Source organism: Stomoxys calcitrans, chromosome 5 (assembly GCF_963082655.1).
Source record: "Stomoxys calcitrans chromosome 5, idStoCalc2.1, whole genome shotgun sequence".
Taxonomy (NCBI): Eukaryota; Metazoa; Arthropoda; class Insecta; order Diptera; family Muscidae; genus Stomoxys; species Stomoxys calcitrans.
In genome coordinates, this window is record NC_081556.1 from 42,981,072 (window position 1) to 42,997,307 (window position 16,236).

A 16,236-nucleotide genomic window follows, 5' to 3' on the forward strand; every position below is an offset into this window, starting at 1 on the left:
GCTAATTTTCCTCATTCTTGGGGTATGTTAAATATTTTACTTTTTTCGAGGTTTTTTTTCACATTTTTTTTTGTTTTAAATCAACATTAGAAACAAAAAACCTATACCCCACATCACATTGAGGAACATATTGTACAAACGACAGACAGACAACCAGCCAGCCAGCCAGTGAGTGAAGAATACATATGGGCTATTTTTAATCATCGAATGCAAACACCTGCTAAAATTGGGGGCACAACACAATACTCGACTGCGGCGGCAACGAAGACAACACCGACGACTACGTCCGATATCAGAGAAGATTATAAATATTCGGTTTTTTTTTCTTGTTTTACTTTTGTCGAATTGTATTCTTGTATTTTTCACAAATTTCCAATCTAAATTTGTTTGTGGTACCGCCGCCTTTAAATACTAGCAAATCAGTCTCCTGTGGCGTTTAGTCATTTGGTAGAGGTGCTTTGATTTTGTGCTCTTCAGTTCATTATTTATGCAAAAATTGCATTTAATTGCAATTATTTCGCCAGAAGCACACATTATTGGTAACAAGAGATTCTCAAATTGGATGGATGACACTTTCTAATAAAGCGAAAAACCTAACAAAAATATAATTTAAAAATTGGTTTTTAATTTATGAAAATTATATGTGGTTGACGTGGTGATTGACGAACGTGGCTAGACATTTATATGAATAAAAAATTAAATTTTATTTAAAAACTTCTTTTTTGTATCAGCTTTTCTTTCTTGCATTCTTGTGGTCTTTGTGAAAAAGGCAGGTTATTGATCTTCATATGTATCTTCTTGGTTGCTTGCTTGAGGTCCTGAATCAGCATTTAACGATTGAATAGCCATATTGATAGATTTTTGTCATGTTTTCATTTTTTGTGTGGGCCAATTGTCAATTTATTAAAGAGTTCCCCAAAGATTAGCTGTGAGAAAAATCTGCTATCAACATTTTAAATGACCGTACCTCCCCGCATGTTGTTAGACCACCACCGCTTAAGACTAAACAAGCAACAAAATGTTGGCCTAAGGCCAATTATCAAAACAAAATCAAAATTTCTACAGTTTTAAAGGAGGTGGCGGCAGCAAAGATGGGTATACCAATATGCACATATTTATGGCTATTTCATAGCATATTTTATAATTACACATAGGCATAAGCGTAGGGATAGCTAAGAGATGGAAAACAAAGTACAAACAACAAAGTTTGGAAATGGCTTACAAACAAAAAAAAAAACAAATTCTTCAATTGATTCCTACAGTCCCCATCTACTATCAAAAAAACCCAACTATAAAAGTTTACCAAGTTTTTGCGTTTTTAGAGAAAAACAGTAAACTTCTACAGTCGGGCTATGGACAAATTGTATGTCCTACCCATAGTAGATAAGGAATCTCATACCTTTTTCGACCCAATCGCTTTGAAACCCTTCGCATTACTGAACATACCACAGATTATCCTACTCTAATATTACCTACGTCTATGCTTTCATGTGTCCATATAAAAAGGTTAGCCAAGGAGGTATAGAACATATACAAAACGAAATGTAAACAAAAGTGGCCAAGAATAATTCAACCGGAAATAGCCACTAAATTCAGAAAGTCTATAGAAAATAGCAACGAAAAATGCCGGTAGCTAGATACATCGCGTCATAGCCCCCTTCATTTTTATAGTTTGGCTTGGCGCGCATGATGGTAAACAAAAATCCCCTAGGAATGACACATTTTTTACGATTTCGTTTTTTTTTTTTGGTAAGGGTGTTAGCCAATCAAGTGGCAAAGAAATATCGGCAAACAAAACTGCTGCTGTGAATTCTTATATCTTCACACCAGAACCTAAACTTTGTCATCATGTGAGCAGGTCTTAGAGCATTTGTTTCTGCTTAGTTCTATAAATGTAATATCGTCTAATTGTTGGGTCTTATATCAAAATATTTGGACAGAGTATTCGTATCGCCTTAACCATTGATGTATGGTGGTGAATACGGCAAGTCCGTCCCCATAGATAATAATTAAGTTTATCTTTGTTCATGTTCTTGGTCTATATTACACTTAAACAAATACCAGAGCAGGCAATATTCAAAGAAAAAAAATTATTTTAAATTAAAGTTTATTTTTTTTAAATACAACTTCGTTAGCAATTTCGTTCAAATGACAAAATTAGAATAAGTCTTTAATGGAATTTTCGTCCTTCCATGAAAAACCGTCTATATGGATTAATCTGGATCAAAGTTGTTGTCTTCTATTGTACTCCATTATTAAAATACTTTATTTGAGCCCGATATTCTCCTGATGACCGAATTAGGAGTGTTTTCGGGGGTGAGGTGGTCCCCCAGACACTTGGCATTGAAAAAATATCATCATCGTGTTCCAATCTCAAATACCATTTACTTGAACCCCATATTGATAATGGCCTTAAAATTTGACATTTAATTTGTTTTCTAATCTCCAATACCTTTCATGGGCCTATCAATATCCAGCTCCACTCTCTTTAAGACCCAAATGGGGGTGGGATATTCCCTAGACAGTTGGTCCCGAATGTTGATATCAGATTCGTGGTCTACTCCCAAATACCTTCTATTTGAGTCCCATATTGCAATAGTCGCCGAACAGGACCGGTTGGGGTGTGTTTTCGGGGATGGGACACCCACTCAGTGACTTGGCCCTGCAAATATATGTGAGATTCTTGTTCTACTCTAAAATACCTCTTATTTGAGCCCTATATTGCAATGGTCAGCAAATACGTCCTACTTGGGAGTGTTATGAGGGTGGGGTGGCCCCATAGACACTTATTTCCAAAAATTGATATCAAATGTATGCTTTACTCCCAAAGACCTTTCATTTGAGCCCCATATTCATATGGTCGCAAATTTGTCTTTTTGTGGGTGTTTTTTTGAGGAGGTGCGGCCCCCAAACACTTGGTCCACATATGAATATCAGATTCGTATGCTACTCGCAAATACCTTTCATTTGAGTCGCATATTACCATAGTCGGTAAATATGTCCGATTTAAGGGTGTTTGGGGTGGTCCCCCACATACTTGGTCCGAAAATTGGATATCAGATACGTTTTCTTATCTTAAATACCTTTCATTTGAGTCCCATATTGCCATGGTCGATAAATATGTCCGATTTAAGGGGTTTAGGGGGTTTAAGGGGGTATTTAGGTAGTTGTGGTGGTCCCCCAAACACTAGGTCCGATAATTGGATATCAGATAGGTTTTCTAATCTTAAAAACATTTCACTTAAGTCCCATATTGTCGTGATTGGTCTAAATGTATTAATTAAAAAAATTTAATTTTAAATTTTTAATAATTTTAAATTTTTTACTATATCTTTTTTATATTTTTTTTATATTTTTTTATATTTTTTTATATTTTTTTATATATTTTTCATATATATATTTTTTATATATTTTTCATATATATATTTTTTTATATATTTTGTTTATATATATTTTTTTATATATATTTTTTATATATTTTGTTTATATATATTTGTTTATATATTTTTTATGTATTTTTTATGTATTTTTTTATTTTTTTTTTATTTTTTTTATTTTTTTTTATTTTTTTTTATTTTTTATGTATTTTTTATATATTTTATATTTATTTATAGTTTTTTATATATTTTTTTATATAAATTTTTTATATATATTTTTTAATGTATTTTTATAGTTATATTAAGTTTTATATATTTGTTTATATTTTCATATTTTTTTTTATATTTTTTTTTATATATTTTTATATTTTTTTTTATATATTTTTATATTTTTTTTTATATATTTTTATATTTTTTTTTTATATATTTTTATATATTTTTATATTTTTTTTTATATATTTTTATATTTTTTTTTTATATATTTTTATATTTTTTTTTATATATTTTTATATTTTTTTTATATATTTTTATATTTTTTTTTTAATATTTTTTCTATTATTTTTGGTTTTTTATTTTCACTCTTCAATGAGTTTTAATGGCTTTTCAAATATAAATTTTTCAAAGTGTAGTTAAGTATTTTGTTTGTTAATGAAAGATATCTTTCAAATGTGTTCTGCTGTCGTCACATATTAGCTCAGTGGCTTTTTTCAATTTTTTACACTTAAGTTCTCCATCGAATGTAGTGGGCGGTAGCAAGGTAGAGGTGGTTGTGGTGTGTTGGGCCTTTAGTGGAGCTCTACGCTGTTTGTTTGACTTGGGCTTACGTCTTCTATTATATTTCCTTTTATCAAGAATCTCTATGATAATATTTGCCTGCAAGGTGTTTGTGCCTCGTTTTTTATCTAAATTTGTAGGTGATTTCACACCTTATGACAATAGTTGAATAAACAAAAAATAAATGCACGCAATTGGAAAGAAACTCTCCAGCAAGAGGATAAATTAAGCAAATAAAGGTTTTTCTTTGTTCTCAAAAAAAAACTAGTACATAAATGAATGAAATTTAATACAGGTGTTTGTTGAAGAAATTTTTAACAAGTAAAGGTTGGTGCTATGAGTGACATCTTTGCAACGAATATTACGCAAAATTTGTCCTTTGTCCCAATTGTTTTACCATTAGTTTACAAAATGTTCAAGTGCCTCCCTACCTCCGTACCCGACCTATGCAACAAAATAATTTAATTAATTTTGTTGTTTGTTTTGCTATCTTTTTTTTTATCATTTCCCACCTCCAACTAATTGTTGATTCGATTTTTATTTTTAAATTCAGTGAACAATAAAATGTGAATAAAGAAAAGAAGACGTGAGTGGGATGTGTTGGTGGTGGTTTGATAGCTGACGGTTTCTTTTGATTTTCAAATTGTTTGGTAAAAGTGTTTTAGCTACAGCGTGATCAACATTCACATCAATTTACTTGTATACGCTGCCCCCTTTTTCGAGAGTAACTATTTGTACTTAAAAAAAAACAACAATATCGTGATCTGTTTTTTGTCTCGTGATCTTAAAACACATTAAAATGACTAGTACTACTTATACCTAGGCTAGTTTCCTTTGGGAGGTTAGAAAATACTTATGTCGTAAATTTTCACAGATTGTGTAAGTTTGTCTGGAAGTATGTTTACTTCTATATAATGTTTAGATATCGGATGGTGACGGTCCCAAACACTATCCCAAACCAAAAGAGGGCCGGCCGATAGGCACAATATGGGTATCAAATGAAAGGTATTGGAGACTAGAAAACGAATATCGTTTTAAAATTCGGGTCCAAGTACCTAGCGGGCCGCCCCAACCCAAAACCTCTTCTAAACAGATATATTCGACGTTCATGTCAATATGGGTCTCAAATGAAAAGTATTCGACAGTAGATTACAAATACGACTAAAAAAAATTAGGTCCAAGTAATGGGAGGTCGCCCAACCCCCAAATATATGGTATGGTATATGATATCTATTTTCAGGGCAACGTACTGGTGGCCGTCCAGCCCTGAAACATCCTCCAAACGGTTCATATTTATTGACCAAGGCAATATGGGGCTCAAATTAAAGGGATTTGGAAATGGAGCACGAATTTGATATCCATATTTGATTCGAAATGTCTGAGGTATCATCCCTTTTCTAAAAAGCACTTCTCATTATCCTAATTTTCAAAAACACCAGATGTCGGAGATTGGTAATGTGATTCTTTCGAAATTTTGCACTGTCACAGTCAAAACAAAACATGGCTTCTTTTGTTGGGGTCGGGTGCCTCTGGGGCCGTCCAAAACCCGCCAAATGGTTATATAGACCAGTCACGACAATGTAGAGCTCAAACGAAAGGTGCTTGAGAGATAGAAACGAATTCGATATCTAATCGAAGAGCCATGTGTTTGGGGAACTGCCCCACCCGAAAATACCTTCCTATTATATAAAAGCTATTTGATGCGGGACAAATACCCTGGGGTTCACCCCACCCTCAAACACAACTAATTTACCGACTCAAAAGAAAGTCATTTGGGAGTGGAGTAAAAATTTACCCAGGAACCGAGAAGGGGCAAACTTTTCACACATCAATGAAAGCTTTCCGATTCAAGTTTAAACTCAATGATAAGGGACTTTTTCTATAGCCGAGTCCAAATGGCGTGCCGCAGTGTGATACCTTTTTGAGCAGAATTTTTTACATGACCATGAATGGCATGGTACCTCGCAAATATCGCCAGCATTAAAAGGGGAAAACCATCGCTTTAAATTTTTTCCGATGTTCTTGCCGGGATTCGAACATAGGCGTTCAGCGTAATAGGCGGACATGGCCTACAGTGACACGTTCAGCGTAATAGGCGGACATGGCCTACAGTGACACGTATTCGATATCCACATTCAGGGCGAAGTATCCCCACCCTAAAACGATATTAGAGAGTTAGGAGTGGACACAGCGGACACATGGCCACATTGGTCCATGTTTTGATATAGCTGCCATTAGAGGACGCAAATCTCATCCGATTTGGCTGACATTTTGCACGACGTGTTTCGTTACGACTTTCTACAACTGTGCTAAGTATGGTTCAAATCGGTCCATAACCTGATATAGCTGCCATATAAGCCGATCTGGGATCTTGACTTCTAAAGCCTCTAGAGGGCGCAATTCTTATCCGATTTGGCTGAAAAAATTTCATGGTGAGGTGTTTGTTATAACTTCTAACAACTGTGACAAATATGGTTCAAATCGGTCTATAACCTGATATAGTTGCCATCTAAACCCATCTGGGATCTTGACTTCTTGGGCCACAAGAGGGCGTAATTATTATCCAATTTAGCTGAAATTTAGTTTGTACAAGGGCTTCTTCCGTGACCTCCAACATACGTGTCAAATATGGTCGGAATCGGTCTTTAGCCTAATACAGCTCCCCTATAAACCGATCTCCCTATTTTACTTTTTGAGCCCCTAAAAGGCCCATTATTCGATTCGATTTGGCTGAAATTTTAAACATGTACTTTAACTGTGGTCTTAAAAATTCAATTAGCAAAGCAATTCTTTTCTTTTATCCTCCGTTTATCTAAAAAGAGATACTGGGAAAGAACTCGACAAATGCGCTTCATGGTAGAGGGTATATAAGATTCGGCCCGGGCGAACTTTGCACGCTTTTACTAGTTTTACTAGTTTTATTTATTTTATTTTTTATTTAATTTTTTTATTTATAAAATTTTTTTATTTATAAAATTTTTTTTATTTATAAAATTTTTTTATTTATAAAATTTTTTTATTTATAAAATTTTTTTAATTTATTTAATTTTTTTATATATTTAATTTTTTTATATATTTAATTTTTTTATATATTTAATTTTTTTATTTATTTAATTTTTCTATTTATTTATTTTTTTTATTTATTTAATTTTATATTTATTAAAATTTTTTATCTATTTTTTTGTTTATTTAATTTTTTTTATTTATTTAATTTTTTTATTTATTTAATTTTTTTTATTTATTTAATGTTTTTATTTATTTAATTTTTTTATTTATTTAATTTTGTTTATTTATTTAATTTTGTTTATTTATTTAATTTTGTTTATTTATTTTTTTTTATTTATTTAATTTTTTTTATTTATTTAATTTTTTTATTTATATAATTTTTTATTTATTTAATTTTTTTTAATTATTGTATTTTTTTGTTTTTTTTTTTAATTATTGTATTTTTTTTGTTTTTTTTTTTTAATTTTTCTTTTTTTATTTTTTAAATACCTATTTTTCTAAGATTGCTTTCCTACAAGAATTTTTCTTTTTTCTAATCCAGCTAATGAATGTCTCTTTTTGTATCATTTCAGAATTCGTGACTATGATGACATCGAAGTGAGCAGCTAAATTACTTCTTTTTAAGCTTTTCTATGTTTTTAAGATGTTGACGAAGACTGTAGCTGCTGTGCGCTCCAACACCGCGCCATCGCTATTGCTATGGATTATAACATGAAGAAAAAAAAATTATATATATATATACATATAAAAACAACAACTATAAAAAATCTTAAAAAATAAATTAAATTAAATTTTACTATAACACCCCTCAACAACAACAACAACAACTTAAAATAATAATAATACAACAACAAAATACAATTAATGAAGATGATGTAAATCAAGCAGAGATAGAAATTTGCAACAAACCAGAAACAAAAAATATTGTCTGAATGGTATAAACAAAAAGAAGAGAAACAGCAACAACAACAACATTTAAATATAAATATATATATAAAAAAAATTAATAAAAATGATGAGAAAACCCAGAAATATATTATAATAAAAATCCAAAAACAAACAAAAAAATCAAACTTTAATATTATTATTAAACAACAGCAACAACAACCATAATAACAAGAGCAAGCAAGCAAGCAACAGAGAAGAGATTATTTGAGAAAAATTAAATAAATACAAAAATTACGAATCCAATAACAAAAAATATAACAACCACAACAACAACAACAACAATACACAACAAACAGTTCAGATTAAGGCTCATTTAAACAAAAATAAAATCCCAGAAAAAAAGGAAATTTTCAAAACAACAACAAAAAGTAAATCCAATTCAGAAGAAAAAAAATTGAGGAAAGAGCAGACAGAGCAAGCATGAGTAAATATGTTAAGCGAACAAAGAACTTACATACAAAATAAAAAAATCAAGAAAAACAAAAACAACAACATAGCTATGAGAAAATATAACTTTGAAGAGAATCTTTTTTATTATTATTATTATTACATATTATGGATTATTATTATTAACTATATGACTATTATTATTATTATTATTAATTTTATTGCCTTTTTCCGCCAACCCCCCTCCCCCCAAAGACCTTTTTCTATACAATATTGGTTAACAAAAGAAAGTTGTAGTTTTTAAATGATAATTTTAAGGTGAACAACAACAACAACAACAAAGATGATGAAGAAGAAGAAGAATTCAAATATAAGCAAAGCAGTCAGCCACAAAGATTTCTTAAAATAAAATTAACTAAAACTAAGGCAGCCGCCGCAGAAAGAAGGCATAGGAGCACAGAAAAGACTTTGCTGCAAGGCCCGCCCCCCACATAAGGATTATACTGGGGAGGAGGAGGTGGAGAAGGAGTAAGAGTTAGTAACTTGAAGATTCCCCTCCCCCTGGAAGGAGGATTCTTTGGCGAATTCACTCTTTTTTGTTTATTAGCTTAGCTAGTTAAAGGCAATGAACAGCTGATGGGCTAACAGCTGATAGGCTATTGACACAGCTGATTGTCTCATTACAACTAGTTTTCTTCTAGGCATGCGCAACCTTTTCCAGCCTTAAAGGCTTGAGGCTGGCCAATAAATGATTTCTCGTTCTCGGGTGGTATGACATTCGGTTTTAGTTAGTTTTCCATTAAGAAATTCACTTACACAACAACAACAACATACACACTTGCAGTCCTCGTTGATAGTAAGTTAGTTAAAACAAAACAAACAAAAAATAATACAAAAAAATTAAAAAAAAAAAATATATATATAAATATAAAACAAGAAAGAATGAAAATAATTTAAAAAAACACACACACTCTTTATTAAACATATTTTGAATCCAGATACTTAAATTTAATTTTTAAACTTAAACAAAAAAACAAAATAAAATAATAAAAAAAACAAAGCAAAAAAAGAAACTTTAAAAACTTAAAAGAATCAACAACAACAAATTACCAACAACAACAACAACAAAACGCTCTTTATCACTCACACTTTCTTAAGCAAAACTGAAAAAATTACAAACAAGCAAGAAAAACTAAGAAGAAGAAGAAGACCTTACACAAAGTCCAGACTCAATATATATATATGACTAAAGAGAGAGACAGACCCTAGACCGAAGAAGAGGAAAAGAGGGCAAAACATGACTTTTAACCAATGATAAAATATTGAGAGTTGATAAAAAGAACGAGAAGAAGAAAAAAGAAAACAAAAAAGAAAAATGACAGGTTGAGCAGTGGCATAAGGAGGTTTTTGATGGTGTAGAGGAGATGCTTGGCAAGAGTTGAGATGGCAAAATAGTAGCAAAAGGAGTGTTTGGGTAAAATTATGGCATTTCCCATTAATGCCATAATCTAATTAGCAAGTCTGGAATCTGGATAATTAACTTCTTTTTTACATTAATCACTCCTTTCGCTCATTCACTCACCCACTCACTCCCAATGCCTAATTACAGCCTAGCTCCTCCATCCATCATCATCCAGCATTTCCGCCAACACGCCCATTCTTGTCCTTTGTGGACCTCTTATGAAAGAAATTTTGTACATTTCTTCACCTTCCCACAGTTTTTTTTTTTTTTGTTTTTTTTTTCTTGGATTTTTCTATTCTTTTGTCATATTTATCTATTCCACACTCATTCACTCACTCTCTCTCTTTGCGCGCTTATAATCATGTTTGAAGAATGAAGAACAACAACCAACATACATATATTATGATGATGAAAAAAAATTAAAAAAAAACAACAACAACAAACAACAAAAAATGAAATATATGCTAGTATATATGCTAATGACGATGATGGATGTTGCTTCGAGTTAATCTCTCTAATGTTAATTACTGTTTGTAAAAAAAAGTGTGTTTTGAAACGCCTAATTAACGTTAGATAATTAGCTCGGTTTTGAAGTAAGTTTGTGCGAGTATTGAAGATTTAAATAAACAAGAAAAATTTAAAATAAAAAAAACAACAAAATTCCCTTTTCGACTTATTTCTAATTAGCACAGCAAGGCAATTATACATACAAATAACATAAAATGGCAAAATACTAAAGGTTTGATGTTTAATAAAAAAAAAATTGCAATTACACAGATGGTGCATAATGATCCCGTGGTGAAAATAGGGTACTATTTTTTTTTGATATCTGAAGGGGGGCGGACCCTCCCCCTTACCCTAATTTTCAGAAACACCAGATCTCGGAGATGGGTGGTGGGATTTAAGCGAAATTTTGTATCTCTCATATAGTACCCTAAAAATAAAAATTTGGTATCCAAATTTCGGATGGGGTACCTAGGGGGGCCGCCCCACCCTAAAACCTATCAAACATACACTTAGACCAATCACAACAATATGGGACTCAAATGAAAGGTAACTACGATTAGAAAACTTATCTGATATTCAATTGTCGGATCAAGTGTTAGGGGGACCACCCCAAGCCCCAAAATACCCCTAAATCGGACATATTTACCGACCATGGCAATATGCGACTCAAATGAAAGGTATTTGAGAGTAGAATACGAATCTAATATCCAAATGCGGGGCCACGGTTCTGGGGTCCACCCCTTCCCCAAAACACCCCCCAAACAGGACTTATTTACTGACCATGGGAACATGAGTGGAAAACGAATCTAATATCCAAATGTGGGACCACGATTCTGGGGGCCCCCCTCCCCCAAACAGGACTTATTTACTGACCATGGGAACATGGAGCTTAAATAAAAGGTATTTTAGTGTAGAATTCGAATCTGATATCCAAATATGGATCCAAGTGTTTAGGGGGCCGCCTCTCACCAAAGACATCCCCCAAAGGGGACAAATTGACGACCATAGCAATATGGGGCTCAAATGAAAGGTCTTCGGGAGTAAAGCACGAATCTGATATCAATATTCGGGAAAAGTGTCTATGGGGCCACCCCACCACCCAAATAGGAAGTCTTTGCTGACTATTGCAATATGAGCCTCAAATAAGAGGGTTTTTAGAGTAGAACACGAATCCCATATATATTTTAAAGGCCAACTCACTGAGTGGCCGCCCATCCCCCAAAACACCCCCAAGGCGGTCATGTTTGCCGACTATGGAAATATGGAGCTCAAATTAAAGGTATGTGGGAGTACACCACGTATCTGATATCAACATTAGGGACCAAATGTCTAGGGGACGTCCCACCACCATAACAACCCCCAAGTAGGACGTATTTGCTCACCAAGACAATTTGGGTCTTAAAGAGAGTGGAACATAGTGTTTGGGGGACCACCCCGATCCCCAAAACACCCCTAGATCGGGCATATTTACCGACCATGTCAATGAGGGGCTTAAATGAAAGGAATTGGGAATGTTTGCCGACTATGGAAATATGGAGCTCAAATTAAAGGTATGTGGGAGCACACCACGTATCTGATATCAACATTAGGGACCAACTGTCTAGGGGACGTCCCACCACCATAACAACCCCCAAGTAGGACGTATTTGCTCACCAAGACAATTTGGGTCTTAAAGAGAGTGGAACTTAGTGTTTGGGGGACCACCCCGATCCCCAAAACACCCCTAGATCGGGCATATTTACCGACCATGTCAATGAGGGGCTTAAATGAAAGGAATTGGGGAGTAGAGCAAGAATTGATACCCACTTTTGGGCCCGGGTCAGCTATTGTATTGTATTTTGATTTTCCTACGGTCAAAAACAGCAGGCAACATTTATATTTTTGGCTGTCTGTAATAAGAACAAGTAAAAATGCATTAAGTTTGGCCAGGCCGAACTTTGGATACCCACCACCTCGGATATATATGTATACTAGTCCAACCGGGGCCGCTCCACTGCGCCTTCTTTAACTCTCTAATATCTTCTTAGGGTGGGGACACTTCGCCCTGAATGTGAATATCGAATTCGTGCCACTGTAGCCTATGTCCGCCTATGACGCTGAACGCCTGCTTTCGAATCCTGGCGAGAACAACAGATAATATTTAAAGCGGTGGTTATCCCTCTTAATGCTGGCGACATTTGCGAGGTAACATGCCATGCATGGTCATGTAAAAAATTCTCCCCAAAAAGCTGTCGCACTGCGGCACGCCGGTCGTACTCGCCTATAAAAAAGGTGCCTCATCACTGATAAACTCAACCTAAATGGGAAAGCACTCATTGATGTGTGAGAAGTCTGCTCCTGCAAATTTTTACTCTACTCTTGTGCATGCCATATTTGTAATCTACCGAATACTTTTCATTGGAACGTCGAATATATTTGTTTAGATGAGTTTTGGGGTTGGGGTGGCCCGCTGCATACTTGGACCCAAAATTTAATACGATATTTGTTTCCTAGGCTCCAATAACTTTTATTTGATACCCATATTGTGCCTTTCATTCCACTTTTGGTTTTGGTTGCCATTTTTGGGGTAAGGGGGAGGGTCCGCCACTATCCGATATCTAAAAATTACATAACCATGTTTCCTTCCAGACCAACCTACAAAATTGTAAGAATATCGGTTCAGCCGATTTATATTTTACGGAACAAACAAATCAAGTCCCATATAGTTGTGAATAGCTAATGTGATATTTAAGGCTTTCTCGGGGGGTTGGTGTGACCCTCTATACTTCAATCTGGTTTTGTATGCCAGATTCGTAATCCACTCTCGAATACCTTTCATTTAAGCCCCACAGAAATAAAGTTTTGGGGTTGAGGCGACTGCCTGGGTACTTGGACCCAATTTTTAATACCATATTAGTTTTCTACTCTTCAATACCTTTCTTTTGATATCCATATTGCCCTTATCGGTTCTTTTCGATTTTGGGTGGTGTTTTTGTGGTAACGTGGGAAGGGCCGCCTCCTATCGATGTCAAGAAATTATAAAGCCTATTTCTTCTTTTAGACTATATTCGTAATCTACTCTCGAATACCTTTTATTTGAGTCCCATATTGTCATGCTCGTCCAATAAACCTATTTTAGGGTGTTTTGAGGTTGGGGCGGCTTCCCAGTTACTTGGATCCACTTTTAAATATGAAATCTACTACTCTACTCCTGAGTACCTTCCAATTGAGTCCCATATTGTCCTGATCGGTAGATTTTTATTTTTGGATAGTACTAACAGTTTTATAACAGATAACATTTTTATTATCTATTATCGCATGATATCGATAACTTACCACTACATTTTAGAGCTGGCAAAAATATCGATGGCACTATCGATATTTAATTTTTTTAAACGATTAATTGTGATTTGCACTAAATATGCTGAGATTACTTTTTTTTAAAATACATATGAACCACGAGCTGTATGAGCTGTATGACGACGATAGCATAGTTACACGCATCAAAATACAATGGTTGCTTTTGGCTAGGTCATGTTGTCAGAATGGATGAAGAAGCTCCAGCAAAGAAGTCTTTTGAAGGCAGACACGGTGGTACACGCAAAGCGGGAAGACCAAAAGCCCGATAGAAAGATCAAGTGGTGGGAGACACCTCGACAGAGATTTGGGCAGAATGAGGGCAGAAGATCGAGGCGCTTGGAACGCTATTCTACTTTCGGCTAGTGGAACAAATATTCTGTCATAGCCATTTAAAGTAAAAGCAAGGTAAGTAACTTACAAGTTTGGCATTTTGTTTATTGGCTATATGAATTGGTAAGGGTAAGTAAAGGCTAAAGCTCTAATGAGCTGAACAGATTTTAAGAATAAAATTGCACGAGATAGTTATCGATATTCCCCCTTATTCCGGTTGGCGATAGCATAGTCGAATGTCAAAATTTTTAAAAAACGGTATTATGGCTGTCGAAGTCGAGAATTCGTTTACATTTTTGTGTCACGTAAGTCGAATTCGATTGTCAAATTTGACGAAAAAGATCGAAATATACGTAAATTGCATTCTAAACTACAACGCGCCTGTTTGTCGAAAGTGAATGGAACCTACTTTTATATTATTTTTTTTTTATTTACCATAATATTTTTCTTTAATCAATCTGTCGAAGGCGACAGAATACCACATAATGTGAACTTCACCTTTGTCCACGACAGCTGTCGATTTTCGCCTTCGATAACGAGAATAAGGGTGATTATGCGACAATGCTTTACACTGTTGTGAAATCAAAGCTGACTGCTTCTTATCTATGGCATATAAAACCCTTCCCAGAACATTCAGGTGAGATGATTTACTGCAGATAAAAATACTGTTCGATTCTAAATTTATTTAAACTGCGTAGAGTTGGCAAACTATCGATATTCGCTCCATTCGATTGTTTCGATATTTTCTACTTAACTATCGATAATATGGATAGTATCGACAATTTTATAAAATATGCGTAAATATTTTTGAAGAAAATATTGAAATATTTGAATATGCACTACATACCATATAAGCCAATCAGGATCCGAATTACCGCATGCGTCATCGAAAACGCTTTCGTATAGAATTAAAAGTTCATTTCATATTAAATGGATAATTTAATTTTTTTTTATAAATTATGATCGATTTTAAGATTTGCATAGAAGACACCGACAAAAATGTCAACAGGATTACGACTGCACTGGTGGTGGTGGTCCTTCGAAAATAGTTGTCCTCTTCGGGAAAGGAAATCAGCCCAAGAAAAACCCTGGATGACTTGGGAGATTCGCAATATTGGAAAAGAGGTTCGCAGAAATTTTAACAGCACGTAAAAAAAGCTGAAGTATATTGGGATGTGTCTTACACACGGCTCAAGGAATACTTTAAGATAACCAGAGCGGCACGGCGTGCCTTCTGGAAGCTTTTCTGTGTTAATGACGCCGCCAAGATAATTAAGTTTCCCTCAAAAACCCATGTCCAAACTAAAACTTTAGTAGACGACATCGGGGTGAGAACAGAGACAACGGAGGACATGTTGAGGCTTTTGATGAAATCCCATTTTCCACTGGATACGACGGGACTCACGGAGACACCCGAATCTTGAAATAATGATGATGATCGAAGTTCATAATTATGGAATTCATGGTGAAGGAATCCTTGAGGAGCTTCAAACCATTTGAGTCACCCGGACCTGATGAAATATTTCCGGCGTTACTACAGAAAGGGGCAGACTATCTGGCGATTCACCTGGCCATAATTTTATAATATTCACAGTGTGCCTAGGTCTCGAAAGCCGAAAGCCTGGCAGGAAGCAAGGGTGGTTTTTCTACCCAAGCCCGGCAAGGCAAGTTGTGCGATACCAAAGGTCTACAGACCTATAAGCCTTACGTCCTTTCTACTCAAAACCATGGAACGTATTGTGGACACCATGATAAACTGTAGGCATCCAGCGAACTCCTCAACTATAAACAGCAAGCCTATGTCAAGGGAAGGTCGGTGGAGACTGCTCTGCACGAGGTTGTGCATAAAATAGAAGAATCCTTCGATGCCAAAACGTACACACTAGGGGTATGCTTTGACATCGAGAGGGAGAAAGTGGCACAGGGCACGCCACAGGGGGGAATTTTATCGCCACTCCTATGGGTGACCACCATAAATGACCCATTACGGATGCTAACTGAGGAGGGATTTGAACCCGTCTGCTATGCAGACGATGTTGTAATAATTTTAAGGGGTAAAGATCTGAACCAGCTATGCAGAAGGGCTGAAAGGGTTTTGCATATAGC

General features: G+C 34.6%; 1 protein-coding gene across 2 annotated transcripts in view; it reads left to right on the forward strand.

The window, feature by feature from the left end:
• The window catches only part of LOC106087154 (calmodulin), a 59,701-nt gene extending 49,095 nt beyond the window's left edge, over window positions 1–10,606 (forward strand). For both annotated transcript variants that reach the window (XM_013252080.2, XM_013252081.2), the window contains one exon: window positions 7,730–10,606. In XM_013252080.2, coding sequence (XP_013107534.1) covers window positions 7,730–7,758 — 29 coding nt within the window. In that variant the 3' untranslated portion in view covers window positions 7,759–10,606. The remainder of the gene's footprint in view (window positions 1–7,729) is intronic.
• Window positions 10,607–16,236: the final 5,630 nt, after the last annotated feature.